At 39.6% G+C, this 20,915-nt stretch overlaps 1 protein-coding gene across 1 annotated transcript; it reads right to left on the bottom strand.

The window, feature by feature from the left end:
- Window positions 1-997: 997 nt before the first annotated feature.
- On the bottom strand, window positions 998-1,648 carry LOC140916620 (putative CENPB DNA-binding domain-containing protein 1). The gene has a single exon (XM_073358293.1). It carries the CDS (start codon window positions 1,646-1,648, stop codon window positions 998-1,000), a length of 651 nt encoding a protein of 216 aa, XP_073214394.1.
- Window positions 1,649-20,915: the final 19,267 nt, after the last annotated feature.

The following is a 20,915-nucleotide window of genomic DNA, read 5'->3' as shown; positions in this document are numbered from 1 at the left end:
ACTTTCCAAACTTGAAAAAACACACCTAGAGATTGTTGTTTTGCTTTCCTTTTTTTTTCTTGGTAAACTTTTTTATAGCAAGTCATTAGATGACCAACTCCCCTAATCACTTTGGAGCTGCATTCCCTGTCCAGGATTGTCTTCAATCATCTGGAAAGCTTCAGAAAGATGTTTATTAGTCAAATTTCAATGGGTTGGTTCTTCTTTTACTTCTTGGCCCTCTTCTTCCATTGCTCTCATCACCTCTCGTTGCATCAAATCTTCATTAGTTAGCTCTTCTCCATGTGATTGCAGAAGTTGTGTAACGTCAGCTTCTTCCACCTCATCAAAACCTGCTTTCTTGGCCAAGCTGAGGATAGCTTTCTTCATAGCGGGAACAACATTTTAAAATCCTTTTAAGTCATTGACACATTCAGGCCACAACTTCTCCCACATGCCATTCATGCATGCCTGAGTAACTTCAGCCCAGGACTCACCAATATTATTGATGCACTTGCGGATGTTGTAGTCACACCGAAATTGCTGAATCGTAGGTTTGCCTTCCCCATCGGTGCCTCTGATGAGCTGGTCGAAAGTACGGTGTAAGTAATATGCCTTAAATGCAGTGATGGCTCCATGGGTTGGATGAGTAATTTGGTGTTAGGTGCACAAAATTGATATTTTTGCACAGGTCATCCAGGATGATTGGATGAGCCGTTGCATTATCAATAAGCAATAAAATCTTGAAATCAAGATTTTCCTTGGCACAGTATTCCTTCCATGCAGGGGCGGCATAGAGAGTCAGCCACTCTGAAAAAATAGCTCCAATTATCCATGTCTTCTTATTGGATCTCCAAATGACTGGAAGGTGTTCGTTTGAAAATCCCTTGAGAGTGTGTGGTGTTTCAGATTGGTACACTGTCAGTGGCTTCATGTTCCTGTCTCCGGCAGCATTACCCCCTAGAAGCAAAGTTAGGTGGTTTTTAGCTGCTTTAAATCCAGGTGCTGTCTTCTTCTCTCAGGAAATGTAAGACAACACAGGTATCCTCTTCCAGTACAGGCCCATTTCATCAACACTGAAGACTTGTTTAGGGGAATAACCACCTTCCTCAATTATTTTCTTGAGATAGTCGGGGAATTTTTTAGCTGCTGGGACTGTATCAGCACTAACTGCCTCACTGGACATCTTGATGTTATCCAGGTGGAAGCACATCTTGAACCAATCAAACCATCCCCGACTTGCTGTGAAAGTCTCTGTCTGTGATCCTTCACCTTGCTCTCTCTTCAAATTGTCGTACAAACTTTTTGCCTTAGCTTGTATCACTAGCAAACTTAGAGGTATGTTCTGCTGGTTTTGGTCCTCTATCCACAATGAGAGAAGACACTCCATGTTTTCCAGTAAACTACTTCTTGATTGACTTATTGTCGTAGCATTAAGTAGCGTTACATACCAAGCACTAGCCCTGACCTTGTCGGCATTACTCCAAATTGTTCTCACAGTGGTCGGAGTAAGACCTAGAGTGATGCCAATGTCTACTGCATGCTCACCTGCATCAAAACCCCTTAAAATATCTAATTTAGTACCCAAACTAATGGTTTTCTGGCTGCTAGTGGTACTGCTACTGCTAGGCACTCCACTATCACTTATCGCTGGACATTTTTGATTCATGATGCTGGGTGATGCTCTTCTGGACGGCACATGCAAGTGTTACTCTTCACTCCCTTCAGCCTGGAGTGGCCAGGGTCATGCAGCATCAATCAACTATTGCAGGGGAAAGAATCTGGAAAACCCATGTCATTCTCCATGGTAATCTGCTCCCCTACTGGAAGCCCTGTGGGCTTAGGCTAGGACTAGTTAAGGAGGTTCTTACTTCCTTGCAGGTTCTTACTTTTGCAGGAGCCCTGCTGGAGGACCAAAGGCCTGTCTTCTAGGGTGCCCTGGAAAAGCTGGCCCTGCTGTATCTCCCCTAGTAACCATGCACTCAGCACCTGAGCAGCATTGCAGCCAATGTAGTAAGAGGAGGAAAATAACATTTGCTGCTGGGCTGTGCCCCTCCCTGCTGTGTGTGCATGCAGGGACAGGGAGATGCAGCTGGCATTAAAGTTAATGGCAAAGCTCTCGTGGATTTCCCAGACTTTCATAGGAGCAGGGCCAAGTTCTGTGCCTCTCTACGCTGTTTCTCCCCCTTGCTACAGCGAAGAGGCACTGGAATGTTATTACTGTCACTTGCTTTGGGTTGGCTGCCGCCCCCTGTGTTCTTACCTCCCTCCAGCGAAGGGTTGTGGGGGAGCGGATGGAACATTGTTTATTCAGCCGCAAGACAGCAAGGCAGGGCCACTGCTGTGCACCCCCTTTGCAGGCAGCTGGTGGCCTCGCACGCGCTTGGCGTAGCACCCTATTCCCGAGCAGAGCGGCGGCTGAGCCATAAAGCAACGGTGAATCGCTGTGGAGGCTGGGTAGCGTGCACGTGGTGTGTGTTTACAATACGTACTGTACAGTCCTGTAGTTGGGAGCTGCCCTCGCCTTACCCCACACAGGCACAGCCCACTGCAGACAATAAGGCAGGCAAGGAAGCTGCCATGTTAGGCTAGGAAGAGCCTTGAGCAGCAGCTTCCCCTACTGTGCAAGCACAGGCGCTGAATTTGCCAGGGGGTGCTCAACCCCCGGATCTGCCCCAGGCCTGCCCCCACCCCACCCTTTCCCCGAAGTCCCCTCCCCTGCCCTGTCTCTTCCCACCCCCACTCCACCTCCTCCCCAGAGCACGTCACGTCCTTGTTCCTCCCCCAACAAGCCTCCTGAACACAGCAGAACAGCTAATTGCTGCAGGCAGGAGGCAGGAGAAGGGGGAAGGTGCTGATCTGCGGAGTCCGCCAGTGGGTGGGAGGTGCTGGGAGGGCGGGAGTGTAGGGGAGCTGACTGCGGGGGCTGCCAGCCCACTCTGGTTACAAGTTGTGCAATGCACTCTAATAAAGTCACTGCTCTTCCGGAGAATCCTGCAAGCCATGGACAAAGAAGGTAGCCAAATGACGTTGTAAATGAGCACTGCACAACTTTAAACGAGCATGTTCTCTAATAGAGCATGGATGTAGCATCAAAACAACATTAACCGGGAGGACGTTAAGAGAGGAGTTACTGTATAAGAACCAAGAACCAAGAACCAATAACTAAAGTTACTGTCATGATTACACAGCCACATGGTAGACATTAGTTATCATTAATGTTTGCAATGTGCATCTTTTCTGAGATGCTGAAGTTGCTTTTTATGTCAAAAACATAGTGGGATCTTCATAAGTGGTGAGGTGCCTAGGAGTTTGATGCCTAGGTGCTTTTGATAATCCCAGTAGGCGCCTATCTGTACCAACCTCTGAAAATGTGGCCTCAAAGCTAGAAGTGTCAGCGCATTGATCTTTGAAGAAATTGATGAGCAGCATACTGAAAGACACTTGTTGACATGAAAAGTGGCTTAAACATCTCTGAAAAGATGCAAATCTAAAACACTAATGATAACTAAAGGGTGTTGTTATGGTCCAGTAGCTGTTGGTATTTAATTAAAAATAAATAAAACAACAGCATTGTCCTCTCTCAACCTCTTCTGTGTGGCTGTGTAAACATGACAGTAACTTTAAATCTGGTTGACAACTACTTCCTCACCTGTCAGCAGTCAGTGAGTTGCAGTTCAAACAGTGTTACACAGGAAAACATGTCCTAATCCCCCTCCTCTACTCCAAATCCAACAGGAAAAATTTGGAGCATAGTTGAATGCTAGGTCAAAAATGTCATAGCTTAGCAAGCAACTAAACAATTAAAAATATAACTCTGGAACAAAGAAAGATGATTCACTAGAACAAGAAAATTAGAAAGAACTTGAAACAGGTTAGAATACACTTGCACACTACCATTGTAGAGAATTACACTGAACTTGAAAAATTACAACCTTATGGAAATTAAATCTTCAACCTTGTACCCAGATTTTTATTTATATATATATATACATACACACACACGTGTGTGTGTGATATCAGCAAAAATCTTTGCTGATGGGTAATCTGGATTCTTATCAAAAGCTCCCGTGTCATTATTAGGGAGATGTTCTGAAAAGATAGGGAGACTCAGACAAGAGGCAGTAAATGTCCCCTTGCTATGCTTAGCCATTATATAAATCAATGACATTCAAAATTACATAAAAAAGAATGCATCTTATGATATTTAATTGAACTGCACTTATCCAACACATCTACATCTTCAGAAATAGTGATTCCTAGACTATGCAATCTGGAGTTTTGTAATACATTCAGCAAAATTTTGACTGAATTTGTCTAAAGTAACAATTTACATACAGCACCATCTTTATGAAGCAGACCTGCTGAAGCCCAGATACAATAGGCCTGTCTAATTGTAGGCGGAACATGATCATATGACACCTGAAGTTACCAGAAATAATATAACTGTCTATAGATTGTCAAGTGGTCCCAATAGTTTATTCCATTTTCTTTAGCAGAGTGTTGCTCTAAATAACCCTTTAAGTCCATGTGAATAACAAATCGACATTGTACTGGGAATGTTTGTCTTTTGATTTCTAAATCCTGCTGTGTTTTAATATTTATCTTCAGAGTAATCTTAGCCACCAGCAGCATAAGTACTTACAGGTTTCTAATACAGAAAAATTTCCGTTGCAAAATCTGGCACATTTCTAATTATATTCCAACCCCCTAGAGACTGCTTTCATATTGTAACTGCAGACTGGGCATTAGTGTCTGGAATTTCTTGAACTAAAGGAAGGTAGCATTAGCAATTTGATTAGTGGAACCTGGTTGCTTTCCCTCAATATTACAGTATGTTGAACTAGAGTCTGCATAAAACAAATAAATGAAACAGGTGCAAGACAGATTCTGATCTGGAAGGCTGCCAACTGATCAGCTCCACCGAGGTTTTATAATCTAACCAGAAACACATTTTGTTGATACGTAGCTCTTCTCCCCCAAGAATAACTTCTGCCAACCTTGGAAAGGGCTTAATGAATAGAATGCCCATATTGAAGGTTCAGGTAAATGCACTATAATATGTATTGTACCCAACAAGCTCTCTGCTCTACACACACAGATGACTAGTCTGACAATACATACCTACCTTTATGCCCGCCAGAAAATATCAACAGAAATGACAAAGGACTATCTAAAAGAGACACCCGTGTTTTTCATGCTCTTTTTGATAGACATTAACACAGTGATTGGACAGAAAATGCTACACTCAGTAGCTTGGAGGACATATTTCCCAACTGGCTAGCTTTCCCTGGGTCCAGATAAACAACGGGAGGGAATGGATGGGGAATTTGGTAGCATTTTACACATGAACTTTATTTATCCTTCCATAAAATGTTTGAATGGTTCACAATACAAAACCATGTCTGTAACATCTCCCATTTCATCATACAATGTCAGCATCATCTGCAAAGGATGTCTGGTGCTGTACTACTAACATGCTTATTGCATCATAGATTAATACTGTGTATTTATAGTTTTAACTGATATTTTTATGCTGTATCCAGCTTTTCTGCTACTATTTCCCACTGTTTCTTTCTAATTCCTATTTCCAGGCTTTTGGGCTAATTTTCTTGTACCGTATGCTTTGTAGTGTTGAATCGGTCTAAGCTTTCTGATTTCTACACCTTTTGGTACATATGAAGATACAGAGAGTACTCCTTAAGTAGATGCCCAGGAGTTTGCAGTGGCAACAATAGCTAAAATCTTAGCTAATCAGCTTTTTGAGCATAAAAGCTGGTAGTTTCAAGAGTCTCAAAATCAGCTGACTGTACTAAGGCAATTCCTCCATTTTGTACTATAAAACCTGCCAACTAGTTTCTGTGCATTAGGCTGCCTCTTCGTTGCTCTATATAGTCCACTCGAGACTTAAATTGTTCTCTCGTGTTGTGAATCCATGCCAAGGAAAATCATACACTATATTTGAAATCTACACTCAAACATGTGTTGAGGTTTCATTATAATTGATTATATATCTACCCACCCAGGTACTCTGCATGCAAAAGTTCCCATCATCTTGTGGAGGAATTCTGCAGGATGAATGGTCTACTTCTATACAGACTAACTGAAACAAATATACCTAGCTAGTCTCGTGCTAAATTTCATCACCTCTTAAAAAGGGGGAAAAGCAAGTCTCTAATCACCAAAGGTAAAATTTTCAAAAGTGCCTAAATGATTAAGGAACCTAAGTCCCACTGACTTTCAATCAGTGACTTTAGGCACTTCAGTACATTTTATCTCAAACCTGTGTATCAAAATATTATAATGAGTCCACAGTCTTTTTACTCCCCAAAAGGTCTTTAAAGGAGCAAACATATAATTTTCAGAGAGATGGAGAAATTCCTGGTACCTATTCAAGGTGTTTATATGGCTGGAAGTTTAAAGAACTGCATCTTGCAAGTCCTTAGATAACTCCTTGGAACACACTCAAGAGGGCATCTGTGATCAAATTCAACCAGGTTAGAGAGGACACTTTCACCTTTCCATTCTGACATTGTTTATTTGCCAAGAGAGAGACTTCCTCTAACACAATTCATTTTGTCATCAAAACAAGATGGCAAATTGCTTACAACTTTCAAATGATGAGTCTGAATTAGGGAAAAATAAGTCTGGATGGAGATTCTTCACTAGTCTGTATAACTTTATTGGGCAATTCTTTGCTGAATATACAGCAGATAGAACAGTATTATAGCTCCGTACATGCCTGATCCAAACCTTGATAGAGCTTCCTGTCCCTCTCAAATCCAGTCTCTTTCAACCAGCTATCCATTTTCTTTCATGCTTTTTCATTTCCAGAAGATGAGTCATATTGTAAGATTCCACAACATCTGGCATTCTATCAGGAGTGAAGACACGTACAGGCAAATTTACAAAGGACTCTAAATTTATATGCCTATGTTTTGGCACACTTCCTTTTTGCTACCTTAGTTTAAGTGGGCAGAAAACCTTAGCTGTGAATTTGCAAATGGTATTTGTACTTGCAAACCAGGTAGTTGCATGCCTAATTACTAGAATTAGTGGTAAAATGGAGAGGGGAGCTTCATACAAAATGCTGACAGAGGAGAAAAATCCAAATCCAAATTATCTGAGTGAAAAAATGGATTCTGAAATGCTGCCACAGTGCCTTGTGGATTTGTAGTTTGGCTGCCTTATGTTGCCCTTTTCCTCTGTAGACTGTGTCCTGTAATTTGACTACATCTCCCATGATGCACCATGCTCCCCCCTAATCTGAAATTTTAATGTATGATTTTTCCAAGAAACACAAGTAATCTTAAATTCTAACCACACTGATACTTCCTCAAATATAGATTTTCCCGGTAGACTAGCTATGTCCTGTACTGTGATATGCTTTATTTTGCCTCTCAGTAATTAATTGGGTAAAGCCCATCACTAAGGTGCAAAAAAAGTCTCCAGAAAAAAAAAAAGCAGTAATCAGCATTTTTCTGAAATTAAAATTCACAAGAAGTTACCAACAGCCTTGAGGACTTGGAGAAATGGAGAGAAGCCCATCAACTGAAGAGAGAAATGCAGCAACATACTCATGTAGATAATATACCAATAGAATTTTTAAGCAAGAATCTTCCCATGAGTACAACTTTAGGGACATATACTGAAAAGATCCACAATCTTGGGATGAACACCTGGAGCATATGGGATCTGATTATATTAACATAGTGATACTGCCCCTTTTATTTCTCCCAGGTCTGGACCCAGCCTGGATCAGATACCCAGCATGAGGCTCTCTTTATAATTCAAGTTGAAACATGACCCACTCAGCCACTAGAGCCTCAGATCAGTCCAGTCATGCCCACTGGCAGGCTGGAAAGATAATAAAAGTATATAAACCACATTCCCAAAAAATCCTTCCTTCCTTACATCTATTCCACCTCCCACATGAAGAAGCCTATGCCATGAACTCCTCAGACCCATATGCAAGTATAACACTACTTCAGCAAAGATCTCAGCAGAGAAGAAGGCACCAAGGATTTCTCACAGTTGAATATTGATCATTTGTGTACTTATGACATTCAGCTTTGAAAGGTCCAGACTTTAAAATACATTCCTGAGTGTTTGGAATCCTGGAGACTATTTAAACTAAAATGATGTGAAATATTATGTAAACAGTAACAATTATGTGTCATAATACTTAGGGGTTGTTTTTAGGGCTGTCAAGAGATTAAAAAAATGAATCACGATTAATCGCACTGTTAAACAATAATAGAATACCATTTATTTAAATATTTTGGATGTTTTCTATATTTTTATATATACTGATTTAAATTGCAACACAGAATACAAAATGTACAATGCTCACTTATTTTTATTACAAATATTTGCACTGTAAAAAAGAAAAGAAATAGTATATTTTAATTCACCTAATACAAATACTGTCATGCAATCTCTTTATAATGAAAGTTGAACTCACAAATGTAGAATTATGTACAAAAAATAACTGCATTCAAAAATAAAACAATGTAAAACTTTAGAACCTACAAGTCCACTCAGTCCTACTTCAGCCAATTGCTCAGACAAACAAGTTTGGTAACAATTTGCAGGAGTAATGCTGCTCACGTCTTGCTTACAATGTCACCTGAAAGTGAGAACAGGCGTTCGCATAGCACAGTTGTAGCGGGCATCACAAGATATTTATGTGCCAGATACGCTAAAAATTCATATGTCCCTTTCATGCTTCAACCACTATTCCAGAAGACATGAGTCCATGCTGATGACGGGTTCTGTTCGATAACAATCCAAAGCAGAGTGGACCGCCGCATGTTCATTTTCATCATCTGAGTCAGATGCCACCAGCAGAAGGTTGATTTTCTTTTTTGGTTGTTCGGGTTCTGTAGTTTCCGCATCGGAGTGTTGCTCTTTTAAGACATCTGAAAGCATTCTCCACACCTCGTCCCTCTCAGATTTTGGAAGGCACGTCAGTTCTTAAACCTGGGTCGAGTACTGTATCTATCCTTAAAAATCTCACATTGGTGCCATCTTTGTGTTTTGTCAAATCTGCTGTGAAAAGTGTTCTTAAAATGAACATGTGCTGGGTCATCATCTGAGACTGCTATAATATGAAATATATTGCAGAATGCAAGTAAAACAGAGCAGGGGACAGACAATTCTCTCCCAAGGAGTTCAGTCACAAATTTAATTAACCATTCTTTTTTTAACGAGCATCATCAGCATGGAAGCATGTCTTCTGGAACGGTGGCTGAAGCATGAAGGGGCACATGAATGTGTTGCATATCTGGTATGTACATACCTTGCAATGCTGGCTACAAAAGTACAATGCCATGCAAACACCTGTTCTCATGTTCAGGTGATGTAAATAAGAAGCAGTCAGCAGTATCTCCCATAAATGTAAATAAACTTGTTTGTCTTAGGTATTGGCTGAACAGGAAGTAGGACTGAGTGGACTTGTAGGGTCTAAAGTTTTACATTGTTTTGTTTTTGAGTGCAGTTATGTAACAAAAAAAATCTACATGTGTAAGTTACACTTTCACAATAAAGAGATTGCACTACAGTGCTTGTATGAGGTGAATTGAAAAATACTATTTCTTTTATCATTTTTACAGTGCAAATATTTGTAATAAAATAATAATATAAAGTAAGCACTGTACACTTTGTATTCTGTGTTGTAATAGAAATCAATATATTTGAAAATGTAGAAAAACATCCAAAATATTTAATAAATTTCAATTGGTATTCTATTGTTTAACAGCGTTAATTGTGTTTAATCACAATTAATTTTTTTAATCACAGTTAATTTTTTTAGTTAATCGTGTGAGTTAACTGTGATTAATCAACGGCCCTATTTTTTTTAACTTTATCCTATTTGACTATATCAGAACTTACTTTCAACTTTTGAATGCTCAAATGTGGGAAACTGAAAAAAAGGGACTAAAAATAAGGGATACCAAAATGTTATTCATGTAAGAAACTTAAGATGATCTGGGATTCATTTCTTTAGCATAAATAACTATAATTACAGTTTCATGATACTTTATTTCTGATGTAAATAATTTTCAACAATCAAAGTGAGGGAATATGAAATTTGTCTTGAACCTGGGTAATTCTGGAACTAAAATAAATGATGCACCCCAAAACGAGGAACATTTGAGAGGTATGTATAGATTTACCAGATATCCCATTTTTATGTTTCTGTTTTTTTAATTTATTTTGCAGTGAGAGGGAGAAAGTAGAATTTTGTGACATTAACTCTAGGACTAAGTTTTGTCAGCACAGAAGATATGTTTAAACAGCAAGCATGGGCTAGCCTATCAGACCTACCTTAAATCTAGCTGAGCGCAGATAACAATAGCAGTGAAGACAGTGCAATGCAGGCTTCAGCATGGGTCGTAGTAGCTCAGCACAGACACTGTTATGGACTTGGCTTACTCTCCCACTCTGACGTCTATTCTGCACACTTAGTGTACAGCAGGCTGCAGCACTATAGATTTACACACCAGCTTGCCATGCAGTAAATACTCGTGTAGTCATGCCCCATATCTACACCATAGACAAACCAAAGCGCCTGTAAGCTCTTCAAGCCTCATTGCTCTGGATATTTAATTTTTCCTTTGTTTCTGAGCTCACACCACTCCAGGAGGAACTCTGAGGCATTCTGAGCTCCCTGGAAAACAGGGGGATGCATCATTCCTTAAAAAATTGTGGCACACCCACTCCCTCTGTGGCTCACCAGCCTTGCTAGTTAGCATAAGAAGGGAATGGGGTCATTACTACACTTTCTCCCTGCACCTTTGGGGATGGCTGGCAACCCAGGAGGTGCTAGAACAAAGCTCATGTGCTCAAGAGACGCTGGGGAATGTAAATACGTCAGACTTATGCTCAGAGTCAAAAGAGGTGTGAGTTGCTCTTTGTGCATCTACACAAAGGCCTAACCAGAATATTATTTATCAATATCTGATCAACTATTCTGACAAATAACTTCTGTAAATTTCATTTGATCATAGTCTATAATCAGAAATTACTCATAGAAAAAAATCAGTAATCTAGTCCATCACTTTGTCAATTTAGGATTGTTTACTTCTGTATACTAATATATACTCCAGTAATTTGCCAATCCAGATCTGAGTGACTCAACAAACAAAACATCTGTCACTTCTCTTGGGAGACCATTCCACATTAGAACCTCCTGGTGGGAATTATTTTCCCGATACGCAACCTACATTTCCAATCCATAGTCCTTAAGTGACATTTGCCCTCATCACCAGTTGCTCCACCACAGCACAACCAGCAGACTGTGTAAGTGAAGCACAGAAACAAGGTGAGGGAGGTAATATCTTTTATTGGACCAACATCGGCTGGTGCTTTCGAGCTTACACAGAGCTCTTCTTCAAGTCTGAGTTATTTTAAAAATTGAAGTGAAGCGCAGGCAGTACCAGAAACGCAAGCCGAGGTGCAGCATGTCAGGAGAGAGGCATAGTGGTGCAACGAAGTTGGGAAACTCACTCATGGCCTCTTTTGCTTAAACAAAAGCAAAAACAAAAAATGTATAGTTGTCTTACAACCAAAGCACTAAATTAATAAAGCTGGTACAGATGCAATTGCTTGGAGTATGTCTCAGAAAACTTAAAAAAACAGTCCCCAGCAGCCTGGACTGCTGAAACAGCAGGGCCCCTTGAGCAGCTGCTGCTATTTTGTCACCTTTCTCTGCTGACAGTTTTTTTAAAAATGCAGAAAAAAAAAGCAGTCAATACCTACTACTACAATTCAAAACTGGTGTTAAAATGGGCTTTGAACGGGAAACACAACTGCAACGTCTCAAGGTAAAGAGAAACCACTCTGCACCAGCTTGCATCTTTATGTAGGTTGAAAGGAGTGGCAAACATCACCATCCACATATAGTGAAAATGTTCTAAAAGAAGTTAAAATATGTCCTCTCAGTAATTAGGATCAAACAAAACACTCCTACATTCTAACCCGCCTGGTTTAAAATAGGAGGGACCATATTCTGCTCTCTTACACTCATGTAACTCCATTGTCCATGGATGTAACTTTGGTTCAATTACTTTAATTTCCACATCAAAAAAAGGAAGAAGAAAAAGGTGGGAAGAGAAGAGGATTAGAAACAAGGTGTGAGACAAGCAAAGTATTCAGCTCACAGCGAAAGAAAAGAACCCCTCCTGGCATGCCCTTTTCTAGCTGAAGGAAGTGAAGTGTGCACAGTATGCATTCATTACCTACATCCAAGGATTTTCGTACAACAGGTCGAACCTTTAACATTTATTTATTTTGACTACAAATTCAATATTCTTAGGACTGGGTTGTCTAACTAGATTCAGTCCCTTTCCTTTCCTCAAGAGGAATAAAGAGGACACAATCTGGCCAGCAGAGAATTTTCGTGGTATAGAGGAAACCCCTGTTGGTGCAAGTATGCTGGCAAATACACTTTGTCACACAGAGGATTGCAGAGAAGGTAGGGGGTGAAGAGGAAGCATGAGGGAGCTTTGCTCTCCTCCACCTGCACAGGGTCTGTGAAGGACCCTAAGCCAGTAGCGGAACTTAGAAATGCTTGACAACATCTCTAAATGGTATCAGGGCCAGGACTATTCCCAGAAATAACACTTCCCACTCTCTCTTGCACCAAGCACAGCTCTGGCACAGAAGAGAATCTTCTCCACATGTTAGCATTCTTATAAAATGACTCAAACACAAATCTCTAATGATCGGGTCCATTCTGCTGAGCTTTCTGAAACTGGACTTTTCAAATTGCCGTGAACAGGAATCTTAGCAAGAGCTCAGAGAGATTTTCCTTTGATTTAAAAGATGTAGGCTAATGGTTTTGGAGCAGAAGATTTAGAATTTTGCTCCCAGTATCTAGCAAACATGGTGTGTCTATGAATGCTGCTATAGATTACCATTTGCAAGTCTGTTTTTGATGATACTCAGTACTGAAACAGAATTTCTTCTTGGTGAATCCCCTGGGCACTCAGCACTGTAAGCCATAGAAGCACAAATACTTTGTGCCCCCAGCAGGAAATGTGCAGTGACCCATTGCCCAATTTTGACACCTGAAGACAAGATATATTCACTACATTCAGTTTGTTTAAAATAATTCTTTTTTATCAAGGCAAAATCTAAAAAATCCTCTGATGCTCTACGAAGTAGTTCAAAGGAAAGGGGTCATAGAAAAGCACTTACATGTTCAGTAGCTTAATATGTAGACAGGAATTTTAAAAAAAAGTTTCTCTCCCATACACATACAATTCACCTAACTGGTTTGCCTCAAAGAAACTGATCTAGCCTAAAGACAACTGCTGCTTAATCAGGAAATAGTAGCATACCTTCTGCTTAATGAGGATACAGTTGGCCAGTGCCAACCAGGGCTTACCCAGATATTTCATAGATGTGAAATTCTAAGCTCCACCTTTTACTACAACCTAATAAAAAGAAATAAAACACCAAATGCATTAAATGTTTTAATTTTTGTATTCAGATTCATATTCAAAAGGACATATATCATTTTCTGTCTTCATAAATGAGAACTGAGATGGCAGACCACCCACTAAGGGACCCTAATTAAAAGAACTTTGTGTGTGTATGTGTGTGTTGGGCAGTAATGCATGTTATATATACATAAAACAAAATAAACAGCCTTCTCCTCTTTATTTCATAATCAAATTAAGTTTACTGAGTAGAGCTGAGTGAATTTTTTTTACCAAACAATTTTCAGTGAAAAATCCAGATTTGGGTTGACAAACATTTTGCAAATTCATATCAAATTAACTGAATTGTTTCTGTCAAAAAATCCAAAAAAACCCAGAATATTTTGTTTCAATATTTTCCAAATGAAATGTTTTGATGTTTGGATTCAAAATGACTTTTCATTTATATATTTCCTTCAATTTTATTTAAAACAAAAACCTTTAAAATCTTGAAACTGAAACATAATGCTTTGTTTTGGGTCAAATCAAAATGTTTAATTCAACCCCAAACAATTTTTTTTGACTTTTCACTTTGCCAAAGATTTGTCATCATTTTGGGTCAAAACATTTTTTTTTCAATTCTTCAGAACTGCCAGTGAACTGAAAAGTCAGTTACTTCACAGTTCTGTTACTGAGTATCAACCATGTAGCATCACATCATCTGCAACAGCCAAACACTTCAAACTAAGTAAGTGAATAGCCCGGGAGACTGTAAATCTTGCACTACATACATAGTAAACAAGTTATTCTTCTCAAGTATAAAGTAATGGACATTCACAACACCATATTTACTTTGAAAGAATACTATTTATTTTGGGTCAGAGTTAATAAACTAAACTCCGCTGCAAAGCTGTATCTAGAGCCTACCATTTCAGCTAAAGGAAGCTCTTGCTTAGCTATCAGCTACACAAGGACTTGTATGTCCTGTCTAAGCAGCAGCTGCTGAAAATATTCACACACAAGCAAGGGGACCAATTTTTCCCTCCCAAAAGAATTCAGCTCCTATTTAGGCACACAAATAAAGGGCCAAATTTTCTGAAGTGTTCAGCCCCCAACTGCTCACACTGTGAGACTTATGGCCAGATTTTCAAAGGAGCCCAGCATGTTGGATGCTAAACTCTTTTGAAAATGTGGCCACTTATTCTGGAGCCCAAATGAGAGATGAACTGTTTCGAAAATCTCCCCCAGAGGATCCAAACCTGCTCCCTTTGAGGTCAATGGCAAAAGACCGCCCCAAAGAGATCAATGGGAACAGATTAGGACCCATAACTCCCTATGAAATCAAAAGAAGCAGGCTGAGACTCCAACAAAAATATAGCTTTGCTTAACTACAGTCTACTGGCTTTAAATACAGGCATTCACAAGCTTTTACATAGATTTAAATACATGGAAAGTTTACAGGGTAAGAAACAAGTATGTTTGGAGCTAAAAGGACCCAAACAAATGGAAGACAAAAGTCAAAATTTCAAATACAATTATTTTAAATTACCTCCTAAAAATTAAAAAAAATGAAGAATTTTCTTTAACCTCATCATGAACATTCTCCTTTGCCATCATAGTAATGCAGGTAATTTTCTGGTCAGACCAGTTTTCCCAATCAGAGTCATAAGGACACTAAAGGAGGTTTACAACCTTAATTACGGCCAAAGTGCTGCCACTACGTAATGCAGTAGCAACAGGCACTTGGAATCACTTCGCTTCCGTCATCTACTGAAATGTAACTTCCTTGGGCATGAAACATGCCAACTGCAAAACAATAAACCAAAATAAAACATTACCACGACTTCAAAACAATTTAAGAGAGGACTTGGAGAATACCCTGCCAAATGAGGCTGCAGGGAGACTGTAACCTATGCACTGGGGAACCACACAAGCCCTTATTCAGAAAGTCTAACTTAAGCACCTTTGATTTCAATGTGACTATGCTTGTACTTAATGTTAGGCTTATTTATGTCAAACCAACATCCCCAAATTGGAAAGTCACACCTCATAACCTTTCTCAAAAAAAAAAAGTCACAATCTTTAATCCCTGCAAGTTTGGTACTGACCCAGAAGGAAGTCTGCCATCTGCTGATTCACAAACATCACTTCCGGTACAAAATGAGCAAAGGTAGCTTACATCATTACGTCTCTTCCTTTCTTTTCTATTTATAGCAGTGACCGCACAGACAAGGATATGTTTTGCAGAATCAAACTCTTCATATTTGAGTGGCTCTATTTTAATAAAAAGAAGAGCTGCATTTTTGCAGGTAATTGGTTTGTTAAGCTTATCCACAGGTCATTTTTAAATGAAGGCACTAAATGGAAGTACTATTTACATTATGTTTTTTTTCCCACAGGACATTGATAATACACAGTTCAGTTTAGAATTTCTGCCCCTGGACAACTGGGTCTAGAGTACCTTGTGAAAACCTAAGCCAAGAGGTAAAGTGAGGCAACCCTAACCAACAGTTTTATTGGCTGTTGCATGTTACAGTGGAGGCCAAAATGATCCTAACAGACTTTTTCTCCCATTAAATTCAAGAAATATTCTGTTGTCCAGGAATGGAGACACAGGAGCTTGAAGGTCAAAGAGGAGTGTTATGATGACCATGGGAGGAGGGGCTGATAATACAACTAACTGGTGTAGAGGGAATCGGGTATGCGTGGGATACATTGAATCCACAAGGGTGTTTATTCCCTAATTTAAAATAACACATTGCTCTTCCTCTGACATGAATTCTGCAGGAAAGATGTACAGGAGGTCTATAAATCAGCCTCAAGGCAAACTGGAGTAGATTAGAAATGGGATGACTCTCCAAAGATGGAGCTGCCTACTGTTCCTGTTGACGAGTAGATATATTAATCCCTGAATACATAAAAGAGCCATAATTTTCTCCTTTTGGCTCTTTTATATTTCCCTCCTTTTGTGATCCTCCAAGATGCATTAAAAAATCCTAAGGAATAACTAATTTTTAACACTACCAGCAACATAAATGTAAGAAGGTGGGCAGTCTAGAGTATTTACTTTCCCCATAGTTGCAAAATCACAAACTTTTCAGGAGGGTCATAACCAAGATGGGATGAAGGAAACCAGATGGACTGCTTAAAGGTTATAAGAAGGAAGGTAGCTGTGGTCATTTAAGTAGTCAGAAGGATATATTTATCAGAATACATTAAAACCTGATACAAGTTTTTTTGTTTTCTCTCTCTCGCTCTCATAGACATCCAGTTCTATTTTGTTTGTCTGCACAGGTGTGGTATCGGACCTTCAAATTTGAGTTAAGAGGATATAACTTCTATAACTCCTACGGTGACCAGATGTCCCAATTTTACAGAGAGTGTCCTGATATTTGGGGCTTTGTATTATACCATTGCCTGTTATGCTCTACCGCCTGTCCGGATTTTTCACACTTGCTGCTTGGTTACCCCAATAACTCTTGTGATGATTATTTGCCATGTGCAATCTTAGGAATGAGAGATGCATCTTGGTATAATTACACTGAATGAGCAGCACAATCAGTAAAAAAGTTACTTTTCATTGACTGCTGTGCATAGTGATAAAATAGCTAGATGAATAGGAACGCTAACAGACTGTCAGGATGCTGGCATATGATATTGAAAACTGGGGCTGGCTGTTCAACAAAGATTGTTTTTATTCAGGGTTGGCTTGCTATTACAATTTCAAGAGAGGTCATCAATGAATCCAAGGAGGAAGGGAGAGTCCATGTCTGAACAGGGTATTTTACTTTGAAACAAAAGGACTTTCAGCTTACTCAGTAATTACACCAGACAGAATCCTCAAACTATGTTATAGTGGGAGAATGGATGGCCCAATGCTTAGGGTTCTAAGGTAGAACACAAGCTACAGCACTTGGGAGAGCTGTATTCAACTCCCTGGTCCACCAGGGATTTCCTGTGTGACCTCAGGCAAGTTACTCAATCTTATGGTGCCTTAGTTCCCCATCTGTGAAATGGAGAGAAAAGTACTTCCCTCCTTTCTGTGAGGATAAATGCACTAAAAGAACACAAAGCACAGATATATTATGGTAATGGATGCCATGTCAGTACATTACATAGCTATATTACCACCCCCTTACCTATTTAATGGCTTGTGTGCATTTGATGTATTGCTTCATATTTATATTGTCCCGAATTGACTGTTCATTGATGATGCTTGCTATATAGAGGATGTCTCCAAGATGTGGTCATCTTTCTAAGTCCATAGTTGCGTGGATCTATAATTTCTTGCATGACAGAATAACATTAAACCACCATTCTTCTATTCAATGTATTATTAAAAAAGTTTTGAAAGAAATTAATTATTCCTAAAACTTATTTATCATTTTTCATTTAACCCCCCCAAGACACTATATTCACATTTCAACATTAATTGGCTCCGTCTTTCCTTGTATGTCCAGCATAAATAATCAAAAATGGACTAGCAAAACTATGGAAATATTAAAACACACATTACATTTTCTCTGTTGGACTTTTTGTTCTAGGAATCTTTCTGGTATGGAATCAGTTACTCTCATTAACAATGTTTAGGCCACGATGCAGGCTAAGCACTAAGCACACACTTAGATTTAAACACATAAGAAGCTCCAAAGAGTTCAATAGGAGTACTCATATGCTTAAAGTTAAACTCAAGACAAATCAAATCATGTGTAAATGTTTGGTTGATCGGGGCCTTACTTCACTACTTTTCTAATGTGAAGTGCTCTATACTAAAACTATCAGTACAGAAGAGGAAACTTCCATGGTATTATGCAAAAGTTTTCCAGAAGTGATTGAGGTGAATGAAATGTTTGGCCAGGAGTGGTACAAGTGATACTGTAATATAACTTCACTTAGCACCAATCCAAGGACCCAGGATCCAGCCAGAGCTATCAGGGATGGATTATCCCACTTGGAACCTGAGAAGGAAAGAAATACACTTGACACAGCCATTCGAGCACAGGATTCTTAGGACTGTGGCCAAATTAGTTATCTACAGCCCCAGTACCTCTTCCTTCCTGTGTGGGAGTGAGGGAAAGGACCAGAAGAACAATCGTATTAATGGATCCTCTGACTCTTCTCTCAAAACTCACCTTGCCACCCCTGCCACATTTCCTTCATTACCCCTGCATTGCTGAGCTCCATGCCAAACAGAGGTATGCCCCTCCACAATACACGATGGAATGGGATTGGATATGCCAGAGGGATCACCACAGCCATACAGAGGATGACTGGATTTATCCCTTTATGAACAGGACTATTTGTTATTCAAAATGTCACATCAAATGAGCCAAAAAGTGTTCTGAATTTTTAAAGTTCATTGACTCTTAAGGTTTCTCTCCGAATGTCTAAAGGGGAAAATTACCAATGAATGAGGTTTACTACTAATTTCCATATTCATCACCATCTGACTCATATGGTACCATCAGCACATGGCACCAGGTTATGCTTCTGCAGCTCAGAGATGAACTATAAAAGTATGTAATGTTCGTTACAGTGGTGAATGGCAGACACATTTGAAAACAATTACTGAGAAATAGAAACAAACCACCAACCACCAGAAATTTGCTAATAGCTGCCTAAGACTATAATTCTGAAAGTAGTAAGGTCACAATACCTGGCCACCAACCTACAAAAGCCAAACATTTAAAAATATCCAGATTAAAAAAAAAGACTCTGAAGATTGATACTGTTTTATAATTGAATCATTTTAATATTCAGCAACTTTCTTTACAAACCAACCAAACAAATCCTCCTATGTATCCCTTACTACAGGGGGGTGAACAATTGAAAAAACAAACAAACAAATTTGTAGCTTTTGACTAGCAATGTATACAAATCAAACTTTTACCCTTTTTAGCCAAATCAATCTTTTATTTCAAAAATGCATATTTTGGAAGCAACAACTGCTTGCAAAAATAAGCCCAGAGTCTTTCACAGCAGCAATTAACTAACTTCTTGTAGGTGAATTTGCCATAAACAACATATGCAAGCGTACATAAATATCACATGTGTACACATTGTAGAAATACATTCCACACAAAGAAAAAAACATACTGTGGAAGGAGCAGCAGCTACCCTTCTATTAATGTTGACTAATACTTTCCATTATACAAATTCTTCTGGGCTTTTTTTTAAAAGCTCTAAAACCTCCATGGTTTACAGCAAGCATCTGAGGGTTGTCAGGGGGAATCATCCTAGGCTCGAGGTACTGATCCCTTGAAAATCCATACCTATTTGGGTAAGTTATGAGCCTGAGAAAAATCTCCATTTCCCATCTATGTTTTGCTCAGTACAGTCATTCCAGGCTTGCTGCCAAAAATGCTGGACATTCTCTGAGCACTGCACATATGCCATTTCAGCATCTTCCTTTAGCAGTGCTGTCAACCACAAGCATTCAAACCCATGAGTAAGGCTCCCCAAAATCTTGAGATTATTTTAAAATAATGAGAATTTACATGCAATACACGTGGGATTCTTTTTACTGGCCTTCTGGGTTTTGAGTCTTTGGGATTTATATTTTCAAGCTTTTCTCAGCAAAGAGGAGGCTAGAAATTTACTTTTTAAAGAAATGAAAGATTTTCATGTAATCCTGACTCCTGGAGTTGGGGCTTTAAGAAAAGACATGCCAAATATTATGAAGTTTGTGAGAGTTAGTGACACTGTTAGAAGGCCACACAGAATGGCACCAGCGCGATAAGTGAGGAAGAAAAAGGGAGGGAGTAGCAGCAGCATCCTTCTCTAGTGTCTGGTAACAGCCTACTCATGCTACTAGCTACCATAATGAATTTTTTAGTTCAAAGCTATAGATCTGTGCTGCAGTGCTTCATGATGCTGATGCAATGCACAAGGCAGCTTTGCCATTATGTGTAATAAAAATTGTTTGTTCTTTCTTTAAAAACCATTGGAAATTAAATATAGGTCCTCCACCCATGATCTAAAGAACAGCTCTATGAAAAAGAATGTAGTACGGGTGCAAACCAATGTATCCAGAAGTTAGGAAATGCCAGAATTAAAGTTGTTCAGACATCCCGAGTTCTGGCCTCGTGTATGCGAGCCTAGGGTGACTATGCATCCTGTTTTGGCTGGGGCAGTCCCTTTTTTAAGCCATATCCCAGCTGCCCCAACCCTTTTTTTTTTTTTGGCCAAAATGGGCATTTGTCCCATTTGGTCTTGCCAACTTCATCAGCTGGCAAGAGTAAATGGGATAAATGCCCACTTTTGTCAAAAAAAAGTGGGGTGTGGAGGAACGTGCAGGGCGGGCAAGCGGTGATGTGTAGGGGGAAGGCAAGGCTTGGGCATGGGGGGCAGGCATGGCTCAGGCGAGCAGTGACGCCAGGCCCAGCCCCATGCGGTGATGCAGGCAGGGCTCAGGTGTCACCCCTCCCGTTTTCCCTTTGGGAAATATGGTCACTCTATCCATGCATCATGATTACCTCCTTAATAACATGATCACATACTATTTTCTCC

The sequence above is a fragment of the Lepidochelys kempii genome, chromosome 8 (assembly GCF_965140265.1).
Source record: "Lepidochelys kempii isolate rLepKem1 chromosome 8, rLepKem1.hap2, whole genome shotgun sequence".
In the NCBI taxonomy this organism is placed as follows: domain Eukaryota; kingdom Metazoa; phylum Chordata; order Testudines; family Cheloniidae; genus Lepidochelys; species Lepidochelys kempii.
The sequence above is the reverse complement of the archived record's forward strand: the minus strand, read 5'-3'. Positions and strand labels throughout refer to the sequence as shown.